The sequence below is a fragment of the Gadus chalcogrammus genome, chromosome 11, assembly GCF_026213295.1.
Source record: "Gadus chalcogrammus isolate NIFS_2021 chromosome 11, NIFS_Gcha_1.0, whole genome shotgun sequence".
Classification (NCBI taxonomy): domain Eukaryota; kingdom Metazoa; phylum Chordata; class Actinopteri; order Gadiformes; family Gadidae; genus Gadus; species Gadus chalcogrammus.
In genome coordinates, this window is record NC_079422.1 from 27,938,544 (window position 1) to 27,954,612 (window position 16,069).

A 16,069-nucleotide genomic window follows, 5' to 3' on the forward strand; every position below is an offset into this window, starting at 1 on the left:
CAATCTGAAGCCCCCTCTAATAACACCAAGTCTCCTCCGCCGTCCGTCCAGTCCACGAGCACACCCTCACAGCGCACTGTGCAGCTTAGACTCCACCGCGTCCTTAATTCGGCCTCGTTAAGTCACCTCACCGTCACTCCCGAGCGCCGACGGCCGAGTGGAACCACCGACTCGAAGCCTCGACCGAACAAGACGATGTTCAAAAGGACCAGACACGATCCCACGGGGCATAAAGTTAGGGATTGGACTATTTGATCCATCCAGCCCGTAGTGATCATCGGTGACTCAACCCTGAGTCGGTTCCTTCCCCACACACACACAGACGTCCACATGGAGAGTTATTCCGGTGCCAAATAGCAACACGTCACACAGGTCTGAGATAAACATCTAAGATTCACACCAAGATTCTGGTGCTCTCTCTGGGCCTCAACCACACGGACAGCCTGTTGGAGCCGGCCGCCAGGACCCCCACAACAACCTCACCGGCCCCCGCGGGGCCCTGCTCCCTCTGGGTTCCCCTGGGGCCCTCACCGGCCCAGGACGTGAGGGCCCCACTCTCTCAGGCCTCCCTCTCTCTGTCTCTGTCTCTGTCTCTGTCTCTCTCTCTCTCTGTCTCTCTCTCTCTCTCTCTCTCTCTCTCTCTCTCTCTCTCTCTCTCTTTCTCTGTCTTTCTCTCTCTCTCTCTCTCTCTCTCTCTCTCTCTCCCTCTCTCCCTCTCTCTCTCTCTCTCTCTCTCTCTCTCTCTTTCACTCTCTCTCTCTCTCTCTCTCTCTCTCTCTCTCTCATACTACTATATTCAATGTGTCTGACACACACACACACCTGTGACTCCTTCACCCTAACCCTGTTGGCCAGAAGGTGAACTGCACCGAGGTGGATTCACCGCCTCTTGGTTAATATGAATAAAATTAGGGCTATCAAATTAACCCGTTCATTTCGATCAATTAATCACAGAAAAAAATAACGCGTTAAAAAAATTAACGCAGATTAATCTAGGCAGCCTAGGCTAGAGAGACGCGTTTTTTTGACAGCCTGCTTATGGGACGGGCAGCTAGCGGATCGTGAGGAAAAAGCAGATGAATGTGATACTTTATGTTTCAATCAGAATCGCTGATACAACCTTTAATATGAATAAAATGAGGGCTATCAAATTAACGTTAATTTCGATTAATTAATCACAGAAAAAAAAAAAAAAACATTAATCGATTACGAGCTGCCACAGCCCCTGAAGCTGGCGCTAGCAGCCAGCCTCGTCAAGACACACTCGACTGAGATGCATTGAATCTAGAGTGAGATGGAAATGTTATTAATTTGATCTTAATATGCACCGTAAGTTAATGAAAGACATGCTTTAAATAAAAGAGACATTTAACTTTGAAGTCTATTATGTGAATTATTCATTGAATCACGAGGGAGACCGGGGGAGGGAGGGAGACGGGGGAGGATGGGGAGACGGGGAGAGAGAGACAGAGAGAGACGGGGAGAGAGAAAGAGAGACAGAGAGAGATTGTCCGGCCGTCTGTCTGTGGTTTCTTTCTACAACTGACAAAGAGACACTGAGGCACCCCCACCAAAACGAAACCCAGGGAGGAGGTCCGGGAATAATATCGGAAAAACATTTGTTGTTCTATTAATAATTTCTGATTAATATATTATTCTTAAGGCACTTATGGAAGCATTATTCAATAATAAAACGAGCAATCATCGGCTGAACACACGAGAACATTCAGTTGGATCCACTGAGTTGTTTATTGCAATTATGCTTCATTAACAAATAAGACAGAAAAATAGACCCTTACATGTACACAATAAACACGAGGACTAAAACAATAGAAGCAGCAGACTTTACAAATCATCAACAGGTGAGCATGTATCTTTAATAACTGAACATGTCCTGCGGCCGTTTGGTTCCGAAAAATCAAGATTCAGTCTTAAGTAATTCACAACATGCAACATTATGCCATAAACCTCTTGGATATTATGAATAAAATATAAAATCTGCTTTATATCAGGATTATGTTAAAAATGATATCAGAGCCCTTAAGACCAAAATTGGTGCCGTCTGAAATTATACAAACATTTACCATCAATACATTACCAATCAATATTTTATGTATGCTTGAAATAATAAATGTGCTTATCTAACTATGGGAGATCTTAAAAGTCTTTTCATGGTTTATCATGATATATCATACCAGAAGAGAGCGAGAGAGCGAGAGCGAGAGAGAGAGAGAGGACTGTAATTGCCACAGAGACACCGAGGCATCAGCCCTCTGTGTGTGTGTGTGTGTGTGTGTCATTTTGTGTGTATGTGTGTGTGTGTCATTTTGTGTATGTGTATGTGTGTGTGTGTGTCATTTTGTGTGTGTGTGTCATTTTGTGTGTGTGTGTGTGTGTGTGTGTGTGTGTGTGTGTATGTGTATGTGTATATGTGTATATGTGTGTGTGTGTGTGTGTGTGTGTGTGTGTTTGTTTGTGTGTGTGTGTGTGTGTGTGTGTGTGTGTGTGTGTGTGTGTGTGTGTGTGTGTGTGTGTGTGTGTGTGTGTGTGTGTGTGTGTGTGTGTGTGTGTGTGTGTGTTTACGGGCACGCAGCCCGACGCTGAGGGAGGAGGTCCTTTGTTTTTTCCCCGGCACAAAACAAGGTGTCCCGCGCCCGTTATGTTTTCTACAACCGACACAGAGAGGCTGAGGACCCCCACCCTACCGCCACCCCCGGGAGGAGGTCCTCCTGGGTGAAGGAGGACCAGAAGGTGTGGAGGTGTGTCAGTGTGTCTGAGGACCCTCCTCCACCTGGGGACACTCTGTAGAAGGACAGAGAGCCAGCAGGCCGGTCCAGATACACTCCTACTCTGGTGGAGCCAGCGGGGCGGAGAGGGAGGACTGTCTGTGTATCGTTGTACCGGGCAGAGTAACCACCATCAGAACAATAAAGAATCCAGGACTTGTTGTTCAGTCCAAGCCTGCTGTCCTCACCCCCTCCTCTCCTTGTGATTCCTCTGTATGTCACTCCTATATCAACCCCTCCTTCCCACTCTACCTCCCAGTAACAGCGGCCAGTCAGAGCCTCTCTACCCAACACCTGGTCCCAGGAATCAAATCTGTCTGGGTGATCCGGATACGACTGGTACTCAACCAACGTCACCTTCCTGTTGTCCTCAGACAGAGAGAGGTGTCTGTAGGCCGTGTTGGGGTCCAGTGTGAGGTCACAGGCATCTGAGGGAGAACCAGACATGATGAGCTACTGAACCGCTCTTCATCCTCATCATCATCATCATCATCATCATCATCATCATCATCATCATCATCATCATCACTAGTACTGTTCTCCTGCGCTCTGTGTACACATACATAGATATGAACACATACATACATATACATATGTACACATTGATAGATACACACACCTCAGAAATGACGTTATGAAAATATCAACAACAATATTATGAATACATCAACAACAGTGTTATGAAAACATCAACAACAGTGTTATGAATACACTCATTCATCACTAGTACTGTTCTCCTGAACATGACATGTGGGGGGGGGGGTGTCATGTGATGATAGTTACACTATTGCTTCAGACCCCGCCTCCCCCTCCTCAGCCCCCTCCCCCTCACCGCCCCCCCGTAGGCCCCCCTCCCCCTCCTCAGCCCCCCTCCCCCTCACCGCCCCCACGTAGCCCCCCTCCCCCTCCTCAGCCCCCTCCCCCTCACCGCCCCCCGTGCCCCATCCCCCTCACCGCCCCCCCGGCACATAGCCCCCTCCCCCTCCTCGCACCCCCCCCTCCCCCCTCACCGCCCCCCGTTAGCCCCCCTCCCCCTCCTCAGCCCCTCCCCCTCACCGCCCCCTGTAGCCCCCCTCCCCCTCCTCAGCCCCCTCCCCCTCATCGCCCCCCGTAGCCCCCCTCCCCCATCCTCAGCCCCCTCCCCCTCACCGCCCCCCGTAGCCCCCCTCCCTCTTCTCAGCCCCCTCCCCCTCACCGCCCCCCGTAGCCCCCCTCCCCCTCCTCAGCCCCCTCCCCCTCACCGCCCCCCGTAGCCCCCCTCCCCCTCCTCAGCCCCCTCCCCCTCACCGCCCCCTGTAGCCCCCCTCCCTCTTCTCAGCCCCCTCCCCCCTCACCGCCCCCCGTAGCCCCCCTCCCCCCTCCTCAGCCTCCTCCCCATCAGCCCCCCCCTCACCCAGGACCGGGACCCTCAGCAACCCCCCAGCACCCCCCCCCCCCCCCCCCCCTCAGTAATGTGAGGGGGGGGGGTCATGTGATGTTATAGTTACTCTATTGTTACGTTAGTTTCATTATAGTCCGGGATCCGGAACGGGACCCTCAGCCCCCACTCAGCACCCCCACCGCCCCATCACCGCCCCCCTCAGCCCCATCACCCCCCCTCTCACCCACCCCCCCCCCTCCCCCGAGCCCAGATGTTAGCTTCCTGATGATTACCATGATTATGTCTGATAATAATCACTACACTATTAACTATCCAATACATAATATATCAATGTAATACCTGCTGGGTTTTATACAAGCAGGTTTAATGTGATGGTCGACAGTATTAATATACGTAAGATACATGATGTCAGCCATCATCTTCATTCCCAGTAGGATGTGATCTCACTTCCTGCTGTGTGGATGGACTTTCCATCTCAATGGTGAGTGTGTGATGTGATGAATCAAACAGACACTTACACTTCTTTAGAGCTGGTTTCAGCCTCCACACTCCAACGTGCTCCACACTGGGGGGGAAACAAAGTGAGAGCAGCATGTTGAAACATTCACCTTCATCATCTGCTGTCTGATAACGTTCTACACAACATGAGTGACAGCTGCCTCTTCAAACCACTTCATCTAGCAGCATGAATCCTTGTAGGAGACTTTGTCCCTGAGTGGTGAGCTGTCCCCTCCATACCTGAGAGTGTCCAGTCTCCAGCGTGGATCCTCCAGTCCAGCAGAGAGCAGCGCAGCTCCAGAGTCTCCTGGGTGATTGTAGCTCAGGTCCAGCTCTCTCAGATGGGAGGGGTTGGAGCTCAGAGCTGAGGCCAGAGAAGCACAGCCTTCCTGCGTGACCAGGCAGCCAGACAAGCTACACACACACACACACACACACACACACACACACACACACACACACACACACACACACACACACACACACACACACACACACACACACACACACACACACACACAAACACACACCACACACAAAAACATTTTAGTACATTTATTCTGGTTGAGAGCAGTTCATACTAAAGAATCCACATTTATAAAGTGTATTCATTCCATTTGGAGGACATGGAGAGAAGAGGACAAGGAGAATAGGAAGAGGAAGTGGGGAGATGACATCATCACATCAGAACTTCCTTCACTTGGATGTGAAACAGGATCTTAAACAAATGCTCCTTTCTCAATAGCTACAACTCAATGAGATACTGTTCGGTTAGAGTCAGGAGAAGGAGAGTCAGTCCGCTGTGTTCGGTACGCTGAGACCGTTTCTTCAAAGGTTCTAACATTGTGTAGAACCAGGGAGAGTTTTGACAGCCGGCTCACATCAGCTGACCAGAGCTACATAACATATCATACATAACATACTAGTAGTTTACAGGTCAACCCCTAACCCTAACATCAGCGGGCCAGAGTTACAGAACATGTATAACATGTATACTGTTTTATGGTCCAACTTTTCGTGGACCATCCCTCACATATTAATCAACCCCAAGACACAGTTTGAAGAGGCTGAAAACTGACCTGAGAGTTTCCAGTGTACAGTGTGGATTCCCCAGTCCAGCAGAGAGCAGCTTCACTCCTGAATCCTTCAGATCATTGGTACTCAGGTCCATCTCTCTCAGACTAGAGGAGTTGGAGCTGAGAACTGAGGCCAGAGCTTCACAGCTTCTCTCTGACAGATGGCAGCCATTCAGCCTTCACACAAAATAAAGAGAACAGGTTAGGAACTGTGATTAAAATAACATACATCTTTAAGTTATAAAATAATGAAGGAATGTTATTAGTTTAACAAACATACAAAATAATTAGATAGATAAATGTTAGATAAATGTTAAATAGTTCTTTAGTTGAGATTGAAAATGTCTTCTATATTCTATTGTTGTGAATATTATCTTATGTGTACATTACACGTTAATAGGACACCTACAGAGATGTTTTGTATGTTATTATAACTAGTATGTTTATTCTGTTATGAGTAGAATAGTAATACATGTTGTTATGAACCTACAAAGATCTTTTTCAAATAATTGTAACCTTATGTTCCAGTTTTATTTATATTGTGTAGTGTGTATTGTAGTACATGTTATTAGTGAACCTACAGAGATGTTTTGGAGGCTTTGACCACTGGCAGCAGCCTCAGAAGACCCTCCTCTGAAGCAGAGTATTTCTTCAGGTCAAACACGTCCAGCTCCTCTTCTGATGTCAATAAGATGAAGACCAGAGCTGACCACTGAGCAGGGGAGAGAGGTTTTCCGGAGAGACTTCCTGATGTCAGGTACTGTTGGATCTCCTTCACTAGAGAACAGTCGTTCAGCTCATTCAGACAGTGGAACAGATTGAAGCTTCTCTCTGGAGATAGGTCTCCTTTTATCTTCTTCTTGATGTAAGACACTGTTCCCTTATTGGTCTGTGAGCTACTTCCTTTCAGTCGAAGCAGACCTGTTTTAATCTGAGTGGTCAGTGATCTTTTTTTCTGTCCCAGCAGACCCCGTAGGATAATCTGATTGGTCTCCAGAGAGAGGCCCAGGAGGAAGCGGAGGAACAAGTCCAGGTGTCCGTTCTCACTCTGTAAAGCCTTGTCCACAGCACTCTGGTAGAGGAGTTTATCGTTCCTGGAGGTTGGTGGTTCTTCTGAGAGCAGATTGACACCAGTATCGATGAAGGACTGAAAGACATAAAGGGCAGCCAGAAACTCCTGGATGCTCAGATGGACAAAGCAGAACACTTTGTCCTGGTACAGCGCACACTCCTCTTTAAAGATCTGGGTGAACACTCCTGAGTACAATGAGGCTGCTCTGATATCGATGTCACACTCTGCCATATCTGCCTCGTAGAAGATCAGTTTGCCACTCTCCAGCTGGTTAAAAGCAAGTTTTCCAAGAGAAACAATGATCTCCCTGCTCTCTGAGCTCCAGTCTGGATCTGTTTCAGCCCTCCTATGGTACTTCCTGTCCCCCTGTATGGACTGAACCCTCAGGAAGTGGCTGTACATCTGAGTCACGGTCTTGGGCATCTCTTCGATCTGGGATTTTTTGAAGATGTCCTCCAGAACTGAAGCAGTGATCCAACAGAAGACTGGGATGTGACACATGATGTGGAGGCTTCGTGATTTCTTGACGTGGGAGATGATTGTGCTGGCCAGCTTCTCCTCTCTGAATCTTTTCCTGAAGTACTCCTCCTTCTGTGGGTCGGTGAACCCTCTCACCTCTGTCACCTGGTCAACACACTCAGCAGGGATCTGATTGGCTGCCGCAGGGCGTGTGGTTATCCAGATGCGAGCGGAGGGAAGCAGGTCGCCCCTGATGAGGTTTGTCAGCAGCATGTCCACCGAGGTGGACTTTGTGACATCATTCCATATCGGGTTGTTCTGGAAGTCCAGAAGAAGTCGACACTCATCCAGTCCATCCAAGATGAAGACAACTTGGAACCGGTCGAATCTGCAGATTCCTGCTTCTTTGGTCTCAATAAAGAAGTGATGAAGAAGTTCCACCAAGCTAAACTCTTTCCCTTTCAGTAAATTCAGCTCTCTGAAAGTGAGGAGAAATGTGAAGTGTATGTCCTGGTTGGTTATGCCTTCAGCCCAGTCCAGAATGAACTTGTGTGTTAAGATGGTTTTACCAATACCGGCCACCCCTGTTGTCATTATTGTCCTGATTGGTTTATCTTTTCCAGGTAAGGGTTTAAAGATGTCTTCACATTTGATTGCTGTTTCTTCCTTGACCGGTTTCCTCAAAGCAGTTTCAATCAGTCTGACCTCATGTTCCTTGTTGACCTCTCCACTGTCTCTCTCTGTGATGAAGATCTCTGTGTAGAAGACGTTCAGATCTGTTCGCTGTCCTGCTTTAGCGATTCCCTCAAACACACACCTGAACTTCTTCTTCAAATGAGACTTGATTTTATGTTGGCAATCGACAGCATCAGATCCTAAATGAGAAAACAACAGATGACATCAGTTAGTGGATGGTGATCAGTGGAACCAGGTCAATATTTCCTGTTAAATTATCAACTTAATGATATTTAGTGGCTTCATTACTTGTGGTCGGAAAAGCAGGTTGTGATGGACTGCATGTTACAGATTCAAAATGTTAAGGACTATTATTTCCACAGCAATCTGATTGGTCTAATGATAGTAATAATGATAGTGAGTCAGTGTAAAGTGATTTGCTATGCCGATACAACAAGACAGGGTTTCATCACTTCCACTGAGTTGTTCTGCTGTTGGTCTGCAGTATAATGTTGAATATTAATGTGGCTTCATAACTTGTGGTCTGAGAAGCTGGTCGTGACAAAGACTGCATGTAACAGATCCAAAATGTTCAGGACTTTTCGTTTTTACCCAGCGATATGATTGGTCTAATGATAATAACAATGATAATGAATTGGTGTAAAATGATATGCTGACATAACAAGATAGTGTTGCATCTCTTCCACAGAGTTATTCTGATGTTGATCTGCAGTTTATGTTTAATACTATTATTATTATTAATAATAATAATAATAATAATAATAATAATAATAACATTGAATAATATTTTATTTCATGGCACCTTTCATGACACCCAAGGTCGCCTTACAATTTACAAATCAATCTAGGGTCAAAAACAGCAAGAGCTGCATCGCCAACAGCATGATCAACACAAGACCCAAGTAGGAGGGGTTAAGAACAGTGAGGAGACCCAGGTAGGAGGGGGTAAGAAGAGTGAAGAGACCCAGGTAGGAGTGGGTAAGAACAGTGAGGAGACCCAGGTAGGAGGGGGTAAGAACAGTGAGGAGACCCAGGTAGGAGGGGGTAAGAACAGTGAGGAGACCCAGGTAGGAGGGGGTAAGAACAGTGAGGAGACCCAGGTAGGAGAGGGTAAGAACAGTGAGGAGACCCAGGTAGGAGGGGGTAAGAACAGTGAGGAGACCCAGGTAGGAGGGGGTAAGAACAGTGAGGAGACCCAGGTAGGAGAGGGTAAGAACAGTGAGGAGACCCAGGTAGGAGGGAGTAAGAACAGTGAGGAGACCCAGGTAGGAGGGGGTAAGAACAGTGAGGAGACCCAGGTAGGAGGGGGTAAGAACAGTGAGGAGACCCAGGTAGGAGGGGGTAAGAACAGTGAGGAGACCCAGGTAGGAGAGGGTAAGAACAGTGAGGAGACCCAGGTAGGAGGGAGTAAGAACAGTGAGGAGACCCAGGTAGGAGGGGGTAAGAACAGTGAGGAGACCCAGGTAGGAGGGGGTAAGAACAGTGAGGAGACCCAGGTAGGAGGGGGTAAGAACAGTAGCCCAACGGGGATACGAGGGGAACCCCCAGTAGGGGGTCATTACAGCGAGAAGGCCAGTGGGAACACATGTGTTTTGAGGAGGGATTCAATGTTGTCAGGGTGTTTCTTTCAGTTCAGCTTAGAGCCCTAGCACCCACGGTGCTGAGAGCCCTAGCACCCACGGTGCTACGAGCCCTAGCACCCACAGTGCCGAGAGCCCTAGCAACCACGCTGCTACGAGCCCTAGCACCCACGGTGCTACGAGCCCTAGCACCCACGGTGCTACGAGCCCTAGCACCCACGGTGCCGAGAGCCCTAGCACCCACGGTGCTGAGAGCCCTAGCACCCACTGCGCTACGAGCCCTAACGCCCACGGTGCTGAGAGCCCTAGCACCCACGGTGCTGAGAGCCCTAGCACCCACGGTGCTGAGAGCCCTAGCACCCACGGTGCTACGAGCCCTAGCACCCACGGTGCTGAGAGCCCTAGCACCCACGGTGCTACGAGCCCTAGCACCCACGGTGCTGAGAGCCCTAGCACCCATGGTGCTGAGAGCCCTAGCACCCACGGTGCTGAGAGCCCTAGCACCCACGGTGCTGAGAGCCCTAGCACCCACGGTGCTGAGGCAGGACGTCGGGACGGTGAAGACCAGCTGAGGATGACGAAGGGAGCGTCAGGGCCTGTCCTCCTGGAGGTGGTCGGGGAGATAAGTGGGGGCCACGTTGTGGAGGGCTTTGTCGGTGAGCAGAAGGGTTTTAAGGTCAGTCTGGTGATGGACAGGGAGCCAGTGTAGTTGGACGAGAACGGGGGTGGTGTGGTCGGGGGATTTGGTGCTGGTAATGATGATGTTTAACATTCTTTAACCTGAGATCCCCACCATTACCCTACATATCCGGATCAAACCATTTAACCTGATACTCCACAACAACCCTACGCACTGGATCAAACCATTTAAAGATTGTCTCCATATTGAAGTTTGAAATGTTTAAGTCTCACATTATGTAATTTTGTCTGAACAGAACAAATATATATCCCACTGCTCATCAAAATGTGTATTTCTTCTCTGTTTTCAAGATAAGAGTCTCTTACCGCTCAACAGTGTGTCGGCCAGTCCCTCCTGGTTCATCTCCATCAGGCAGAGCTTTGTGATGTCCACCACTCCCTCTATGGCGCGCCTCCTCTGCTCCTCCTTCTTACCATCCACCTCCTCCTCCTCCACTCTCTGACCCTCTGAGCATTGTGGGTAGTCTGAGAAGAGATCCCTCCAGAGCTTCTTCAGCTCCTTGTCTAGGAAAGCGTGTGCGTTCTCCTCAGCCCTCTGGAACAGAACAAACATCAAGAAGAACTTTACTCTGAACAAACTGAGGACATCAGAAGCATCTGTCCTGGATTCACGTCCCGCTGGACAAGAGATGCTTTCTAATGTCCATGGAGAGCTGAAGTCAAACGTCTTGGTGGACATTTACACACCTTGATCAGCTCTGTTTGATGCTGTTGCAGAGACTGAGCACTGGTAACCTTTGACCTCTTCTGGTGTCTGTGGGGAACACAAACACACACAAACACAATTATATTTCCCCAGCCTTGTAGATATCAGTAGAGACTGATAACAACCAACTGGTCTGTTTTCATCGTCTGTTTGAAACCCCTACCTCTCCTCTCTGGAGGGGCGTCCATCTTTAAAGTTATGAGGTTGTTCCATAGAGCTGTCACTCTTCATGGAGACACAGCTGGGTCCAGGGGGGTCTGCTTTCTGCTGCTGCTCTGGGCTTCAACACACACATGCACACACACAGACACACAGACACACACACACACACACACACACACACACACACACACAAACTTTAATTTTTCCTGACTTGGAAACATCAGTACCAGTGAAGTCTGATAACAAGAGCCTGCTCACTCCTGCTGGACTCTTCGAGAAAAACAAGAACCAGGATTTATGGATGTTTGATAGAAGCTGTACCTTTATAATATATGATGAATCCTCACCTCTTCTCGATGGACTGATTTCCATCTTTAAAGATAACAGGAGGTTCCATAGAGCGGACACTCTTCATGGAGACACAGCTGGGTCCAAGAGAGTCTGCTCTTTGCTGCTGGACTCTTTTAGAAAACAAGAAACAGGATTTCTGGAAGTACCTATACAATCTCTAGGGATGTCAAGTTCTGGTCGGTTGGTTGACTGGTTAATCGATATGCACTTGTTGGACCAAATACTCTTTAGTCGGACAATGGCTGGTGTTCCTTTAATAAGAACAAAGAGCTTCTTAATCCATTATTTTAGGGCCGGGAGGGACCAATGCAGACCGATGTGTTTTATATTTGAGTGACGGGCTATATTGTGTTAGAAATAACATGAATTATGAATGAAAATAAGGTTGAAGGCTCCATAGTTTCTGTTTTAATAATCAGATGGTTTAATAAACTTTAAGACTTGTAAGACAAGAGGTCAAACCCCCGGGTTTCTCAACGTTGAACTGGCCAATAAGGAAGACCGCTAGTCCTAACTTACTGAACCTTTTCTCCGCTACTAACTCATTGATTCCAACAAAGTCATCGATCTGGCAGCATTTAGTTAAAAAAAGGATGACAGAAAAGCATGCAAAGTGTAGAGTAAGTTTGTGGGCAGATCAGCTAAAATGGTAAGCTATGAGTACTTTTTTCTTAATATGTCTGTGATTCTTCATCTCCCTTCGTGTTTAACGCTCGCTAGGCTTTGAGTGGGAACACATCAGAATTGGTTTCTTGTCACGAATCCCAGCAGCATCCAGTGGGCCCCGTTATATTACACACAGATAAAAGCTATAATCAATTCTTCGGTGGTGTCGTCTATAAAGGACGTTGCCCGACGCTCCGTGGCTCGTCCGCTGTCTGCTTCATATTGAAGCTCTGCCCTAACCGAGTGGACTCGGACCGAGAGGGGGTCTGAAACCCACTGCCCTTCTCCAAACAGCCCTTATGTGATGTTGAGGCTAGCAGGTAGAGTACAACGCACTGTGGTAGATTCTGTTGATCCAGAGATAACGGACGCATTGTTTTATAATCATCTTTTCACCATCGACCAATCGATTGGTCAGAGAGTTGGTTGAATTTAAGACTACAGCCCAAATCATCATCTCTAATCAATGCTTACCTTTTCTCAATAGACTGATTTCCATCCTTAAAGTTATGATTTTCTTCCATAGAGTGGCCACTCCTCATGGAGACACAGCTGGGTCCAGGGAAGTCTGCTCTCTCCTGCTGGACTCTTCTAGAACAACAAGAACCAGGATTTATGGACGTTCGATAGATGCTGTATTTTTATAATCTCTGATAAATCCTCACCTCTTCTCAATAGACTGATTTCCATCTTTAAATTGCACATAAGGTTGTTCCATAGAGCGGTCACTCTTCATGGAGACACAGCTGGGTCCAGGGGAGTCTGCTCTCTGCTGCTTCTCTGGGCTTCAACACACACACACACACACACACACACACACACACACACACACACACACACACACACACACACACACACACACACACACACACACACACACACACACACACACACACACACATCTTTTACTCAGACTAATGATGGAGTCATGATGCATCACTGCTGAGCTCTGAGATGGACAACAGTCACAGACAGAGAGATCCTCTTCTTACCTCTTAGCTTTGCTCCGGCGGCCATGTTCCCCAGACAGAGTGGTCATAGAGGTAGGACCCTCCTCCTCTCTCTCCTCATCCATAGTAGACTGGAGACCTGGACACAAACACAACTCATCCATCACTTCATTTGCCTTTTGAACTTTAGCTGTTTATTGAGAGAAGATCATTGTGACTGCGTCACACTAAAGCATTATGGACATCAGACCGTCAATATGAACCCCACAACATAACACTGCCCTCACTACAGTACAGATGTGTACAGCAGATGACAGATGAATAATTAAACACCTTGGAGACTGTAACAGTTCTTAAACTACAACACAAAAAAGATATACAATAGACTTAAAAAAAATGCATTGCGGTACAATTAAAAGTAAACAACGTTACTTTAATTTGTGTCCAATACAGTGTTATATTTTTATATGTTAGGCTATATATTGAGATGGCAGTGTGCGAAATACCCGTCAATATTCGGGATGTCCTCATCCCCAGATTGTTGCGCAACATCAATCTAAATGTTATCAATATGCAGTAGGCCTAGGCCATAACAGTACAATATTTCATGGATGCAAGCCAAGAAAATCTGTCTATATCTATAGCCTACATGACAACACCCACCCACCCACCCACCCCCACACACCCCCACACACACACACACACACACACACACACACACACACACACACACACACACACACTGTTGTAAATTCCCTATAGTTTGTAATATCGTATCGTATAAAATATAGCGTTATTTCTATTCAGGCACTTTGGGCAGCCCAGGTAGCGCCGTAGGGTCCTAGTGTTACGAGTTGTACGGGGCTGCGCCAGAGCTCGTTGCGCGCGACTGCTTAACACGCCATGACAGAGAATGCGTTCGTGAAGAGTGAGTAATATTGAACTACGTGTATCTACGTTTTATAAATGTTATATACATTCCGTAACTCGGTTCCTTATAGTAGCCGTGATTTGTGTGGTTCTGTTACTGTGTTAATTGATTTACTCATGAATTGGGTAGCTAGTGTATTAGCCTGCACCTCGTGTAGCACGTGTGCGTCACGCAGCCGCACCATGTCGGCCGTTATATTGCACTATTGCATTATTGTGTTAACGTGTGCATGTGGCAGCTATTTATGCCAGTTATGTTTAGATAGCATTTATGAGATGTTGTTAGTACTAGAGCCCGGTGTTTTTAGTAGGTAAATCTAGTAATAACTATTAGTCTATTTCTTATTCTGTCTTCAGAAAAACCATTCCTACATCATTCATACATCTGTTCATCCATTCCGTCATTTATTTGGTTACTTATTGAAGCCATCATTGATGTCATTCGACTGCAAGAGATATAAACATCCTTAACTGTTCCCTGTGTATGCGTCTACTCTCTGACCGGAGTTACCGTCCTGGATAAAGTGATCCCAGCAAACGCACACATACATTCTACAATATTGGTCCTTCGAAACCGGAATACTTCACCCACGACGGAGCCATGGACGCACAGAGAACAGCAGCAGCCGAAAGCGGAACACAAGGACGAGGAAGGCCGCGACAACTTCCAGCACACATGCAGGGCTATCAGGTCAGCTTACCACAGTCCCTCATGCCTTATACTGCCTCCTTCAAAGACGACATCGAGAGCGCCAGCGCACAGCAGCTGCGGTCACTCAGCCTGCAGACCGAGTCCGCCGCTACAGGTGACCAGCTATACACCGCGCTCGGGCCCCCTCCCTGTCCCTTTTCGCCAGGAGCAGTCGACGATAAGGCGAGTCAATGGGACTTAGCATCGGATGCTAGCAGTCTGCCCAGCCACCAGCACGTGTCTGTGGGGCTCCAATCGCCACCCACCTCCGATCAGAGCCGCTACAGTCGGCAGTTAACAGAATACAGCTTCGATGCAAGCGGACCAGGTCCTCCTACGCAACAGCACACGCCATATACTGGTCTAGGTGTCCCGTCGAACCAATCACCTTGGTTGGACCCCCAACCAGACAGCCGTGTTATTCAGCAGCAGTCGTTATCCCCCCAGCCGGGACCACCTACCCAGCCTCAAGATAAGCTGTCGCTAACATCGTCGCTGTGCACAACAACCGCAGTATTGCGGTCTCAAACAGGTTGTACACTAGGCCAAAGGCAGCAGAGCTACACGTTGACTCAGTCCCTGCCATCAACAATAACTTCTGCACCGCTATTCGGAGCAGTTCCTAGGCCGCCAGTTCCCACTGCGACGAGTATGGTCACGACACAGTCTAACTCCCAGGCGATGCAAGCAGTGGGCCAACAACTGTCAACAGCAGCGGGGTACCAGCCTGCCTTCCATCCAAACCAGCCTGTGTCATCGCCTGTGCAGATCATGTGCGCCAATATGCCAACGGCCGTACAGGCCCTATATCAGCCTACGCCAATGACACTTGCCCAGACAGCATATCAATATGCTCCATCTACGCCTGCACAGCCTACATATCAACCCCAGACTGCATATCAATATGTTCAAGCTACGCCTGCACAGCCTACATATCAACCCCAGGCTGCATATCAATATGTTCAAGCTACGCCTGCACAGCCTACATATCAACCCCAGACAGCGTATCAATATGCTCCAGCTACGCCTGCACAGCCTACATATCAACCCCAGACAGCGTATCAATATGTTCAAGCTACGCCTGCACAGCCTACATATCAACCCCAGACAGCGTATCAATATGTTCAAGCTATGCCTGCACAGCCTACATATCAACCCCAGACAGCGTATCAATATGCTCCAGCTACGCCTGCACAGCCTACATATCAACCGCAGACAGCGTATCAATATGTTCAAGCTACGCCTGCACAGCCTACATATCAACCCCAGACAGCGTATCAATATGCTCCATCTACGCCTGCACAGCCTACATATCAACCCCAGACTGCAACAGCGCAGTACCCCGCACATCAGCTACCAGCTGCAG

The 16,069-nt window shown here is 48.0% G+C and overlaps 1 protein-coding gene across 1 annotated transcript; it reads right to left on the reverse strand.

The window, feature by feature from the left end:
- Window positions 1-394: 394 nt before the first annotated feature.
- LOC130392405 (NACHT, LRR and PYD domains-containing protein 12-like) lies at window positions 395-13,279 on the reverse strand. The gene is made up of 9 exons (XM_056602884.1): window positions 13,125-13,279; window positions 12,836-12,917; window positions 10,554-10,773; window positions 6,323-8,147; window positions 5,745-5,918; window positions 4,906-5,079; window positions 4,686-4,732; window positions 3,139-3,214; window positions 395-518 (listed from the first exon to the last, which is right to left on the reverse strand). Exons 1-9 carry the CDS (start codon window positions 13,244-13,246, stop codon window positions 395-397), a joined length of 2,844 nt encoding a protein of 947 aa, XP_056458859.1. The 5' UTR covers window positions 13,247-13,279.
- Window positions 13,280-16,069: the final 2,790 nt, after the last annotated feature.